The sequence below is a fragment of the Grus americana genome, chromosome 2 (genome assembly GCF_028858705.1).
Source record: "Grus americana isolate bGruAme1 chromosome 2, bGruAme1.mat, whole genome shotgun sequence".
Classification (NCBI taxonomy): domain Eukaryota; kingdom Metazoa; phylum Chordata; class Aves; order Gruiformes; family Gruidae; genus Grus; species Grus americana.
Genome location: NC_072853.1, coordinates 97,746,103 through 97,760,818, shown reverse-complemented (window position 1 = coordinate 97,760,818; position 14,716 = coordinate 97,746,103). Strand labels below are relative to the sequence as shown.

The 14,716-nt window shown below is 39.4% G+C and overlaps 1 protein-coding gene across 2 annotated transcripts in view; it reads left to right on the top strand.

Annotated features, from left to right (window-relative positions):
• CAP2 (cyclase associated actin cytoskeleton regulatory protein 2) overlaps positions 1 to 14,716 on the top strand; it is a 70,779-nt gene that overhangs the window by 29,298 nt on the left and 26,765 nt on the right. For both annotated transcript variants that reach the window (XM_054814440.1, XM_054814441.1), the window contains one exon: positions 3,609 to 3,686. In XM_054814440.1, coding sequence (XP_054670415.1) covers positions 3,609 to 3,686 — 78 coding nt within the window. The remainder of the gene's footprint in view (positions 1 to 3,608; positions 3,687 to 14,716) is intronic.

Below are 14,716 nucleotides of genomic sequence, written 5' to 3'. Positions count from 1 at the left end.
CAAACTTCATTGATGCTACCAGCTTAGTATATGCTCAAGAACTCACAAAACAATCTTAATTTTCTATGTCTAAAGAGCACTTTGCTCACGTTCTGTGATCTGTTTGATCAGCATTTAAAGCTCTATCTTAAAATAATGCTGGTTCTTTGTAGGAATTTGGAAGATCCCTTCTGAACTTCACTTTTTGGATAGTTGTAAATCTTCTAAATTTGAGACTATGATTACTCATGACCCAGTTTACAGACCGTGATCATGTGCTGACACTACCATTTTCTTCCTTCTCTGTTATTTACATTCCATATGAGAAAGAATCATCAGATTCCTCAGCCACTGTGTTGCTAAGCAAAACAAGTGAAACTTTTTAAATTTATCTTTGTATGACAGATATTCATTGCTCTAAACATCCAAACAAGTTTTCTCAGCGTCAGTTCTGATTTTATCTCATCTTTATTTAACACAGATGACGAGTGCTTTACACAGAATTCCAGAGGAGGTCCTCTCTAATGGTGCTAACACTTCTGCAGCTCTGCTATAAATATTTTGCCACATCCATAAGCTCTTTTCACAAAGCCACCTCCCTGGCTTTTATACTTGCAGTTTCCAGTCTTCAGCATTTCCAGTTAATCAGTTCCATGTTTACACCCAAAATTATGCATTGCTTTAAAGCGGCTGGGGGGACGACTGCTAAGTTTTATCCTATCCATATTACCTGTGCCAACAAAGTTGTCTTACTATTCTCAAGTGACGAGTGAGTCCTTCTTGACAATATTAAAACCTCCTAAGTTTGTGTTACCCATGTATTTTATGAGTGCACACCTAATTCTTGCTCTTAGGACACTAATAAACATATTGATGGTTCCTAAAACTAATCCCTGAAAAAACACAACTAGCAACTTTCCTCCTCTCAAATAACACCACTTGTAATATACCCTATTGTTATCTCCATTTATCCAGCTTCTTATCCAACTTAAGAATTTTTATACTAATTTGCATCGTTTCCACTTAAAGTATGAGTTTCCTATAAGGACTCGCAATAAGCATTTTATATAATATCTAAATATACTAGACTGACACATTATCCTGTTCTAACAAAATCAAAACTCTAAACAGTCTCCAAAAGTAATGATTTTAACCACAGGTAATCCCATTTTAATTTCTCCCATTTTTAATTTTCATATGTGTTTTAATCACTTGTTTCAAATCCATTCTAAATGTGCATCGTACTGAAGTCAAACAGCCGTGAAATCACTTGACGTACTTTTCCCCCATCTTCTTGGGCATATTTGGCCAATCCGTCATTGCATACTTCTGTCATCTGGTACTATCTCCAAATGATACATATGTAAAATCTTTTCTACTTGTGCTTCCATCTGTGAGTGCCTTCAGTACTCTAGAATGAACCAACAATTTTTCTAGAATGAACCCAACAATTTTGTCACATGAAGCTACATATAGTTGACTTCCCTTTCAAATGATGTAATTCCCATTGATTCATCATCATTCTCCTTAGTTATCCTTTCAATATATTCATGTATATCAACTTCCTTGAAATTGGGGAAAAGCATTTATTAACCAACAGGTAAGCTATACATCAAGAATAATGTAGGCATGCCCAACTTACCCTTCAGGTCACTGCCATGGCCTCACTTCATCGCTTTATTTCTTTATTGTTCCAGTAGCTAAAAAAAAATACGGCTTTGTTTTACTTTTCTGTGAAAGGTGTAGTTCGACAAGGCACTTTTCCATCATTCCTTTGCTTCTGTATTTTATAATGCCTTAAAAAAAAGTTCTCCTTGATAATCAAGGCATCTTCTCACTCTTTGGGGGTTTTTTACCTATTCTTAGTATCTTGCTTTGGTTAGTTATTCATTCAGAGACTCTAGCCCATTCCTACAATTTCTCCCTCCTGCCCAGCACTCATAGATTATTTACATTCTTAATGTAAATACATCCTTTCCTGCATTCAAATCATTAAGTTCCTTAGGCCAGTCATCTTCATTCACTGATTCTTCTATTTTCTAAAAGCTTGCCATTCTAAAATACCAAGCAGTAGCTATAGATTTATTTTTGTCCATCTTGCAATTTAAGAAGAACCGAATCCATTCATAATCATTTCCTCTTAGAACATTAGTTTTTGGTCAGCTGTTCTGCAAGCTCCTCTTCACACAAAAAACCTAAGCTTAAAATAGCACACAGTTTGTTGTTTTATGAATTTCTGTAGCAAAAAGTCAGTCTTCTGAAACATCTAAGAATATCTAAACCTTGCTATTATTGATGGTATTTATGTCTATGTCTGGAAAATTTAAGTCGCCTATGCTCATACAATTTCCCTTATTATTTATTTCTTTATCTATTTATAGAGATGATTACCCTCTTCCAAATCTCAGCCTGTCAGACCATAATATCCCCCTCTCCCCAAACACTGTCCAACTTGGGCCTCTTTTACCATCTTCCTTGCAGTGATTTTCATCCTAACAGATTATGTTTTATTCATGCCATCACATTTTAAGATGAATAAACACAATTTGGCTGTTTGCTACAACTTCAAATTTCCTGACTTTTATGTATTTTAAGTTGCATCCACATAGGCCTGTATATAAAATTTCCTTGTTTTCTTTTTAGATTGAAGAAACCCCAAGGCAAAACAGCATAAGCTTCCCCACCCTTTCACAAAGTGATTATAAATGTACCTATTCATATTAGATTAACTTAACAGCTTTTGGTTTGGGTTGGGTTTTATTTAGCAATATACACTAGTTATGAATAGTTCTTTTCTATACCAAATAGTTCTTTTCTATACCAATAATGCTTTCTCCTAGTCACTACTCATCCACTTGAATGAGGTATAGGTAATACTGAAATGGTGATTAGATTCTAATCAATGTACATCATTCATAATGTACATAAAATGTGTAGTGCTCAAAAAACCCCCCAAAAGACCAGAAATTTGAACAGTGGGGAACACTGGGGAGCATAGAGATTTACCTCCCATCCACACTGTTAGCATGTAAACATGCTGTCAGATGCAGCTTTAACCCAAATTCTAGAGTTCTGTGGGGCAGAATGGCCCAGAAATCTTCAGCCACCATCCCTCACAGCCATCGATCTTAGGATCTGCTCACAGAGGACACGCAAGGAATGAATTACAGCATAGTCCCCCAGGAAATATGCCAAGCTCAACTCCTATTAAACAGCACTACAGCCTGTTACAGTTCAACAGGAGAAAAAAGAGTTTGCGGGTTGCCGTTCTCTGCAGTCATAAGTTATCACCATGCACTCGAGTATAAGCATTGCCGTTAAAACGCCTAGACATTCTCTGAAGTGTTAAAATTAAGTCCTCCTGTGACTAATCTTATAAATTATAACAAAGAGACTGCATATCAACTCATTTTGTTTCCTATCTGAAGAAGATAGGCAACTTAACCTTAGATTTCAAAAGTTTATAGCTAAGCCAGTACTGTAATACATTTCCTTCAGTCAGCGTTGCTGTGATTTAGATGAGAAGCAGCAAGAAAGATTTGAGCTGTCACACTTGACTTTGAGCTGCCAAGAAGAAGTATTGGAGATTACAGGCTAAGGTTTAATTTATATTCCTCCCTTTGTTACAGGCAGAGATGGTACGTGCTGCTTTCCAAGCGCAGAGGTCTTTCCTGGTGTTAGCATCTCAATGTCAAGAGCCTCAAGAGGTAAGAAAAGTGACCTAGCATTTCAAGAGGCAGTGTATTAAAAAGGCTGTGTTCCTGTATGTTTAATATCAATCCCTGCATTTGCTTTTATTTGTTACGTTAAATATACAGTGCACTTAGAGGCTTGCTTTCAGTGTTATTAGTATGGCACTGTAATAATCTGAAAGGCATGGTTCAGAGTTAAGAACCTTTTCTGTACCAATACATATAAGATCACTGAAGAAACCAAAGGAGATTTCCACTCTACGGCTGTGAGTGGAATCAGTGTTTCTCTGGAAAGCTGGAAATGCCGTGGAATAGAATGGCTTTTTGCTAGCCCCACAGGGATGCTCTGTGACAGACTTTGAAGTCAGGGGATAAGTTATTGAGCAAAAAAATCAATGTTAGTCCCTAGATTCAGTATCCTCCAAGCTGAAGTACAGGTTAGGCCAATTCTGGAAGGAAGGCAAAGCATTTTGGCAAGAAAATGAAAAAAAACAATTTATATCACGTTGATTTATATACTTATTTTAGTGGCAACTATTTAAATCCTCCCCTCACAACTAGAAAGCTTGGGGAAGCTGTGGAGTTCTTATGAAATCTTATCTGTAGTTTCTGGAGGGCACAAGGTTTTGGCCAATAGCACTGTATCATTCCTGGGGATAGCCATCATGGAGCCCTTCTGTGGGAGCACCCTTGAACCTTCCTTCTTGGAGTGTGCAGAGAATGAAGACTTCACTTGCAGAGTCTCCACGGCCTTCAGTTCTGTCTTTTTCCACTAGCTCTCTGCTCCATAGTTCATTAAACTCCATATTTTCAAATCAGAACTCTCTGCTACTGGCATAAATTATTGAAATTTTGCTGTCACTATTGTTCTTAGAGACACAAATTAAAAGTTTTTCTAATCAGTATGTTTTAATGGCAAGGGTACTCAAGGAAAAAAAAAACCCACAGATATTCCAGGCGAGAATTTAGATTTATAGAGTTCCAAGCTAGAAGGGATCAGTTGTTTTTCCAGCTGTCCCTGATCTCAGAGAGTAAAAGTGGGTCATGACTCACAGCGAGCAGGCAAAATTCCCATTGGTACAGGCCTCAAGCAGTCATTTATACTGGCTGTGAATACAGTTGCACCCAGTGACCCACAAAACTCTTGATGCTCATAGGTAAAATATTCCCCGATGAATAGTTTCCGATGGCCCATAACGTAATGCACTGTTCTGAAGCGTTGGTATTGTCCCAGCTCTGGTAAGAGTAAAAGCTGTGGCTCACTGTTTGGCCTCCTGTGCTGATGTGCTAGCGGTATGATTTTCTGTGCTTTTCAGGTGAGAATGGCAATGGCTTCTCACTTTTACCCTTACAACTCTCTGACCTCAAGTCCAGGCTTTGAGATTTTTTTCAACTGTACAGCTTAGCAACTTTCAGTTAAAAAATGGTAACAAAGCAAGAAAAAAAAAACCCAAAACAACAAAAAAAACCCCAACGCAGATGTAAAAAGAGATCTCCAGCAATCCAGTTACAGAAGTATTAAGAAAAGCAACAAATAATAAAACCTTGCTGTAAACATCACCAGAGCTGGCCATGTGTATCCATATGTCTTAGTTGCATGTTATCAGGCTTGCATAGATTTCTGCAACTTGTTGATGGCAAGAAAGTATACTTTTGTCATTTAACTATCTTTTAGCACCAAGGAAATGCTGCACGATATGTATGTACACATAATTCCGAAGTTAAAATACCAGGAATATCACAGACTAAAGTTCCTTTCTCAGTGAGAACAAACCCAGTCCAGTTACTTAAGTTTTTTTAACACAATGACTGTTAAGTACACATTTGTATAGGCATCCAAACACATAATATTGTTCGTTCTTTTTCTCTTTTTTGCACATATGTTTTGCACAGATTCAACTGTACTATTGACTACTTGAAAATAATTTAAGGCTGCCTATTCTGTTGCAACGTGAACGGTATTTTCCACTGCAGAGAGTGACGGTTCCAGGCAGTAGGCTTTTTCTATCTCCATCTCAATGGGGGAAAAAAATGCTATTGTACAGCCACATTGGTTAACCGTTTTGAAAAAGCTGGTTATCAGCAGCTAACCCAGGAGAAGGAAAGAAGCAGGGGTCCTGCCCCCCGCCCCCCAGCACCTTCCTGATTTGATGTCGTCTGGGCTCTGGTTGTATTTATAGCCTAGAGCCACGGAGTCAGTGTGGAATCCAAACAGGAAAGCTAATCGTTAGTGTATCAGAATGCAGAGAGTAGAGAAAAGCAAATGAAGATGACAGCATATCTATAAATGCAAGAGAAAAGAGAGTAATTCTGTCATTCAGCTGTCTAGACTGTTTGCTTTATAATGTAAAGCTGTGAATGAGCCAGCGAGTTGCGATTATGGCATAGTAGCTTTGTAGACATTCAGAGACAGCGGTGTGGAGACTGAGGGGATTTACTGAGTTCCTGTCATGTTGGGATGTCATACATGGTGCCTTTAAAAAAAAAGAGGGAGGGGAAAATGCCCTGGAAAAATAAATTAGCTCAGCTCTTGCAGCTTACAAACTAATGAATAAGGAATTAAAACAAAAAGAAAGCTCCTACATGTATAATAATCCTTGGATTTTTTTGTGCTCAGCAAAGAGAGAAATGTATATTGTACAAAAAGCAGTATTTTTTCCCTCTATGAAAATGTTGAAGCCCTAGTATTCATTTAGCTCTTTAACTCCTGCTGTGAGTCACTAGCAAACATTTTCAAACAGTTAAGCTTGCAGAAGTTGCTTTTGCAGAGTTTTGCTTCTTGGTAATAATATTGATGTTTTCTTCATTTGGAATCTGTTGCAGTGCACAGCCTTTATTATCTGTATATGTGAAAATAGTAGGAGCCGAGAAGGTAATTCCAGCTGGCATACCAATCTAGCATCAACTGCAATAAATTACTTCGCAGAGAGCATGTTCTGTTACTTTTTATGGTCATGTTCTATATTTGTATGTGCAGTGGAAGAGATCACATGGCAAAACCACTAGTTGATATTCCTGTTTGTGTATGTCCCAGCTAATGACTGCTGGATACAGGCTCATTCAGCAAGATGGGATTCTTCAGTTCATCCACTTACTAGAAATTATTTTCTGATGCCAAACTTCAAACATTAAAGCAAAAAAATGTCTATTTTAAATTGTTTACTATATATGAGGTAGTAAAGAGAAGATGGAGAAGGGAAAATAAATCAGAATATTGCTATATTCTGTGAGAAGTTGTTTAAGAAGGTATTCTGAGACCATACTTTACATGTTGCTTGGGCAATTCAGAAGACACATTCTAACATAAACCTTCACAAAACATTATGAAATAGTTTGGATCTGAATTTTCTATTCCCCGTAGTTTAAGCCAAATACAATTCTGATTGAAACATTATTATTTTATTGTATAATAGTTTTTAAAGTTGTTAGTGTTCCTGAGCAAGTTTATCTGCTTAACAGGGTTTTTTAATTTATGATCATGACTACTAATGTATGAGATCACTGCTCAAAGTCACTGCACTGAATTCTTTGTGAATGGTAACTTATATACTGTCTTCTCTTTAGGAGTTGTTTCATTTCACTTTAAGAGTTCAAACAATTTTAAGAGTGGCTTTGAGGGCATGAATAATCCATTGTTCCCATACCGGGAACTAGTTAATGAGATAAGTTTTTCTGTGAATCAATATAAAGATGTGCAGGATGAGCAGAGTCACGGTAAGAAGTCCTACAGATTTAAATGGCAGATGCAGTTCAGACTAGAAATGATTACATAATTTCTCATTTAAAAAAATGCTGAGTTCATATGACTGCCAGAGCTCATGGATTTAATTACTAACATTGTGCAGACAAACATTCCAATTAAGTACCTAGCTTAAATATCCAGATTCTACACACGGGTGGGAGGAGAGGGGTGGAAGAAAGTGAGAAGGAGGGTTTTTCCTTTTTTTCCTAGAAAAGGGGAAAAAAAGCCTGGAACCCAAGAAACTGTATTTGAAGTTTGACTTAGAGCCATGAGAACAAATCTGAAGTTTTTAATTTTCTACAGGCAAGCAAAAAATCTATTGTAGGAACAGAATAGTTGTGGCATTTTCTTTGAATAAAGGACTCATTCTCAGAATTTTAATGTAGAAATCAAAGATGGAGATTTACAGTTCCCTACTCTCCATCAGTGCAGGATTGCTCATTTTTTTCTTTCTTCTATTTTTAAAGTACTTCAATAACAGGACCCCTGGGACTTCTTATTCTGCGTCCTAACAGGATTTGGTTTCTAATTACCTTGACTTGCTTATGTCATTGCATTTCCCACAACTTTTCCTCATACTTACTGGGATCACCCTAACTGCTTTCCAAAAATATGAAGAGCAGGATACTCCTCACCTTGTTAATTTATTACTTACTTATGCAAAAGAGTTTGAGCCAAGTTTTGCTGTCATTCCACTCAGTTGCTTGACTGCTGCAAACCTGCACCTCTGTATCTAGAAACAGCTTAAGGAAGAATTTGGTTCAGTCCTTTTAAGGTCCTCAGGTCCCAAACTTACAGAAGGTGCCAAGAGTGACATGGACAGAGCCTGAGAGTCCTGAGCTCCAAAGGGAACCCCTTGCCCCCTCCTGTTCGCTGAAATCTTGCCAAACTGTTGACATATTTCTGTTATCAGCAAGTCTACAACTGCATGCGACATGTGGTCAAAACCACAGTGATGGACCAACTGACAGTTTTCAGTGTCTAGCCTGCTGCCTTACAGTGTTCACAGGCTCATTTTTGGATATTGAGGTCCACTTTAATCCTTGATTATTGCTTCACTATAACATATTGCCAGTCTCCAGATAGCCTCCTGACACCTGTTATCTCCTAATTTTGTCTCAAAGGCGCTCGACTGCATTTAACCAACCTCAAGCTCATTTCCTGCTCATGTAGTTAACTCCTGTAGGTATCCTTGTACCATTTCTCTTTCCTCCCTTGTGTTTGCCAAAACTCCCAGGCCAATAGCCCCTGCAATGAAAAGATGGATGCACTGGAGATTTAGTCCTGCCCTAGGGGCGGTGCGCTCAGCCATAAGAAGGGCCAGAGACACCTAGGGATCCAGGGAATACAGAAGGGCCATGATCCGTGCTACATCTCCCAGCCTGTACGGAAGAGAAGCAGAGCCAGAGATGCACGTTACGGCACACCTCTAGACTGGCTCACGTCGACACCACCAGGCACAGACTCTTCAGCAGTTCACGTTCCGTGCGAGAACCAGGCTCCAGTAAGCAAAGGCTCCTTGCACTTGTTTGCTCCAGTACACTTATACTTGGACTAAGAACGGCATCGCCCTGTAATGAACACATTATCGATGATGATACTCTGTATATTGTCTAGCTCCTCATCTGACATACCTGCTAAGCAATTCTGGGGATCCTGCAGACTCTTACTGGAATTCTGCTGTGTCCTAAAATCACCAGGCTAGTTTTCAGTCCCTGTAGCAATGTTCATATTCAAACTGCGCCATTTGAGATCCCACTGAGCTATGCTGATAGGACAATCCATTCCCCATTAAGTATGACACAAATCCAAACCAGTACACTCCTTTCTCTGTGCTACCCAATTGTTCCCCAGGATTTCTGGACTGCACATGATCTTCTAAAAGGGAAAACACTGGGGATGCAGCTGACTGAAAAGCAGGGCTTTTCGGTTCATGGGTTATTTACATTTTTTTCTTATTTTACTTTGGTCTAAATCAGACCACAACCAATGATTTTTGAATTCTGAAAGTTACACAGACTCCAGGACTGCTTATTGAGCCTGGCAGTCTTACACTTTGTCTCTGGGGAGATCTCAGGTAAATCACATGAATGTCCAAGGCTGGAAGCCTGTGCCATCTAACATCCCTGTCCTGGGACATACCCCATGTGAAACCTAATTAGCCTTAGCAATGACTCGTCAGATCTCAGATGTTGTGAACAAAACAATTGTGGCCTACCAGAACACCATTTTCTGGCAAAACTGTGCTACCTGGAATGCCCTGGGCCCCAGTGACATGGACTATGATCCCAGCAGCAAAGCTTGACTAGTAAATCAAAAAGTCGACAACAGTTCATCTGTGTTACTGTTCTTGTTGATTAGGTGTGGGATGTTGCCTGTGTGCTTAAAGCAGGAGGACCCTTCCTTGTTGAATGTACTGCCCGTGGAGAGCTGTAGTGGATGGGAAAACAGTATCCAGAGCGTTCTAGTGCATTTAAAAACCAGCCGGAGTCCTCAGTAAAAGCTTCGGGTGTGATTCCGCACTGCTGTAAACTGATGCATGCAGTTTGTATCAGGCCCTGGATGTCTCCACTGGTTAGAAGCTATTTGTCTTTCACGTTCCTCTCCATTTGCTCTCCCTCAGAGTTTACATTTCAAAATAAACCCACAAATGACTAAACTAGTAATTTGTCATGTGAGGTTATGGTTTGGTCTTCCCTTTTTTTCCTCACAAAGCACAAAATTGCTACAGCTAATATTGGCTGTTAGATGGAGAATTTATGTGCTATCTAAGAGGAATAAAAGCCAAATACCAATTAAGTCACTTTGGAAGCACACAAATGTGTCTAAGCTTCTGTGCTGATGAAGCTGACCAGACATTTCTGCAGATTTGTCTCTCTGTGTCATAGTCCTGCTGTTGTACAAACGGAGTTGAAGTGGCGAAACCTGTCCTATTGACAAACAAATTGAACACTTGTTACACCACTATGTTGAAGATGTACAGTCCAAGAAAACGAGACCAGAATAAACTAATGTCCCCCTGTAGTTAGTTAGGAGGAGACCTTTGAACCCTGAAAATACCAGAATACTAGAGGGACATGAATGTAGTGATCCTAGAGAAAGATCTCACTGATAGTCTGTACTGTCAATCAGAAAATGCTTGCAGAGAAAGCATTGGATTAAGGTGCAGTAGGTTATACTGCAGTTTTAAGAGCAAAACTGTGGTACCAAATGTGAAACACTTTCTGCAAGGAGAGATGGAGATAGGTGGTGCTAAAAGAACACTTTGACAGCCGCCAACAAAAGCTGGTGGTATTTCACTATGGAAGTAATAAGGAAAAGAAAAAAAAGACAAAAGGTAAGCATTTGAAGAATCCGGATGCGGCACTGGGATGCTCAAAGTTACCAGCTAGCTTAGATTCACCTCTGGGGGGGAAAAAAAAAAGTATTTTCTATATGCTTAAAGAAAGAGGTTATTCCTCAGCCTCATCTGAACACTAATTCCATTCAGACTGTTGATACACAGCTACAACAACAAAGACAGGCCTTTCTTAAACCACATATAGACAAAAAAGACTTTAAATTTTAAAGTCTTCTTTACAGATTGCCTTTTACAAAAGACAAAATATGGGAAAGTACAGTTAGTAGAAAACTATTTTAGTTGTAAAATCATAGCCACCCACAGCAGAAATGCATCTCAGTGGTGATCACTGAAGCTACCAGTATCTTATTCCTACAGACACAGGATGGGATTCTGCTCATCAGCTTTAACTGTCAAGGTAGGCATGTTGTGTAAGGTGTCTTTCTAGCCTCTCTTTACAGTACATGGCAGCACCTCTAGAGTGCAGTCTTCACATCCATTAATGTCCTCGAATATATAGTCTTCTAACATCTATTAATAGGTGGAAAGAATTCCTCAGGGGCATCTCTTTCTTCATTTACAATAGAGGGAATCAAGTCTCAGCCGACAGCAGATGCTTACCTTTTAAGTTGTTAGAACTGAGTGTGGCGGACGCTATCTATGACATCTTTCATCCCTTGAAAGGATGAAATGTGGGATGGGACTGTGCTAGGCTGTTTGCAGAGATAACGGCTGTGTCTACATTAGTGTTTTAGTTCACAGGGGGATGATATTTGTCCTTCAAATCAGCCCCATTTTACTATGCTGCGATTCACACTGTAGAGCAGTCCTAGGTTGTACAAAATGGGTATCTTTCTGATGAAGTTAAATGGAAGATACACACCCAGAGAGCACCTAAACCACGATTTACAGCTACTCCAAAATAGACACCCCCCCAAATGCATATGGTGTGAATGTCAGGCCCTCAGCACCAACTGTTTTGCTCTACAGAACCATTCCTATTAGGCTGCACTACTTGCCAACATACACAAAGACAGCTGATTCAAATCAACTCCACGTTTCAAACTTGCCTGTGAAAAATACGATGTTAAGTATGGTGGAGATTTTGAACTGACAGAAGCAAATAACAGAACTGTAGACCATGGAAGAAAGGTTGTAGTCATGCTGCTCTGCTTGCAGCTGGGTAAAATGAAGGGGCTGCTGATCCTAAATGCTCTCAGCTTTCTTTTACTGCTCCTACGCCAAAGGTTACCACCCCCTCAGTTAGCGTAACTTAAAAGGGTATTTGTTCCCTTGCCATGTTTTTTTCATAATAGGTCAGGTTGATTTAAACACTATAATAGTGCAGTCTGAATTGCGGTGCCACCCATCAACATAAAAATTCTGCAGTAAACAATCTCACCCCTCAAAACCATGTAAGATTAGCTTAAAAATACAGAAGATCTTTAAAAACTGTATTTTGATTTACCTGCTGGGTTTTGCGCCTTCGTGATTTCTGCACAGCAAAGGTCCTTAGAAAATACCAGTTTTCTCCAATGAGAGCTGAGATCTTCAAGTAATCGCTGGCTCAAGCAGCCAGAGTTTCAGCAAGCCACTCAGTTTAGTGTGACTTCACAGGCAAATCACAAAAAATCACAAAACCCAAAAGTTTGGCCATACTCCTGAATTCAATCCATGTGCCCTAGTCCTGTTAAACCTGTCATATGGGGAACTTCTCCCGTGAGTGTTACACAAATATGAAGGAGAAGAAAGTCTGTTTGGTGCGGTCTGTAGGAGTTCTGGTATGGCAGGCCATTTTATGAGACTGGGCTGAGACCAGGAAGTCTCTGAAGCCAAAGCCTAAGGCAGCTCTTGTTGCATGCTGTAACTTTTTGGGAGTATTTTGGCTAATCACTGCAGTAGTCTTGGTACTCTTGATTTTCTAAGAACAATTATAAGACATGGATCAAAGCTGGCTGGTTGTTTAGGTATTAGTACTTGAAAAGACCATCTGGTTTTAATAATTATTTAAAAAAGACAAAGGCATACTGGGAATTACTTTTGATATTTCTAAGTTGTGCCATTGTTGCATTTTAAACATTTCAGCAAAACTGATATTATAATAGGAATGGTGTTTACACAAAGACTCTTAAATTTCTGTTAAACAACTGCGCTGTGTCTTAAATGACAAGAAATTTTATCTAGCACATGCCAAAGGCATGCTGAAGATTTTTCCAGCAGCTCTGATTCATCTCCTTGAATTAATTTTTTTCTTAGAGATACAGTATAGACAATCATTTTATTAACAACCAGCTGTTTTAATATTCATTGCAATAAAGAGATTATTCTTCTAGAACCCTCAGCACAACTGGTTCTGCGTTGGAGAGCCAAACAAGACTGATTACTGCCAGAATTAATGAGCCTTTCTATACCCGTATGCCATATACACTATAATTCATCTGCAGTTTAATCACTAACTAAAAATTTAGAACTGACTGCAGGGAGAAAGGCCTCAATTAAGTGATTCCTTGCAGGTCGGTATTCCTTTGTGTCCAACCCTTACAGAGAAACATGGATCACAAGAAGCTCGCGCGCGCACACGCGCGCACACACACACACACATCTTGCACAGCCAGCCAGCAGCCGTTGCAGAACAGGACAAGTGCCCAGGGAAGGGAGGGCAGGCTGTACTCTTCGCCCCGTACCTCTCACCTGGGACGGAGCTGAGGAAAGCCTCCAGCCCTTTGTGGCTCGTTCTGGGGTCACTACAGTGCCAAGTGAATGCTTACCTGGAGCTACCTTCCTTATCAATATATATTTCACCTTTAAAACTCCCAGAGGGCACTTTTTCAGTGAAATTACATAAATCCACTACATTTTTAAAAACAGTCGATTCACTGGACAGGTTAAGTCCTGTGTTCTGAGGGACAGAAATTCTGTCTGTACCACAGATAGAAAACCCTCACAAAAGTGGTTGGGCGTTTTTCTAGTAGGAGTAGAGGGAGGTGTGGGTCTTTCGGTACCATTCAGGAAAATGCTTGGCCCTAATTTTGCCTTCTTATCTGTAGATATCGCAGTGTTCTACAAAATAAAGCAGCTCTCTTAGCACCATTTCACAGAGAGGAAGTCGAAGCACAGAAAGGTAACGCAGCTTTCCTGAAACCTGATAATAACTTGGTGGGAGAGCTGCAAAGAGAACCCCTATTTATGGACTCCCACTTCTGTGCCCTATCAACAGAAACGTGCTGCCTCCCAGCGCTGCCTAGATATACCAGGCATCTGCGGAGCTGTATTTTTAGCCCTGATATTCTCTTTAGCTGGAACTGGGCCATGAAGATTCACAGTAAGCTGAGGACTGTAAATATCCCTTAAACTTTATGGGAGGAAAACTGGCATAATATCAAAGCAGAACAAGCACTTTCTTAAATTTCAGTTTTGTTAACTACTGTCATACTTGAAAGATTTCCCTGCAAAATAAGAAAGAACCAACCAGCTGCAGCACGTTGTAAACAAGCAAAAATTAGAAAGAAGAAACCCTGCAGACTTTATCATGTTATGGCAACAAAGTCAGTTTTGAAGAACTACAAATCATGGAGGTTTCAGGGCTTTTTCAGACTTAATGACTTATGCTGGTCATTAAGCCATCAACAAAAAATCATTTCACCTGCTGGTAATATTGTAAATATTTGCTTTCTTCCAACGCACTTCTTTGTAGGAGAAGACCAAATATCCCTGTGCATTTCAGATGCATAGGCCTTTCTCAAAATTACATTACCACTAAAATATTAAGGCTCCATAGTTGGATCAAAATTCTTTTAAAAATGCAAAACCTCTTTTTGTCGTGTTTTTGGAAGTGTCTTTTGACCTATGTTGATCCATAGCAAACAGGCTTATTTTAAGGTGACATAAAATTCTGTAAAGCTGAGGTCTTGCAGAAAGGTGAAAAGAAATGTATTACAGATTACAGAGACCAAGTAGTGCATA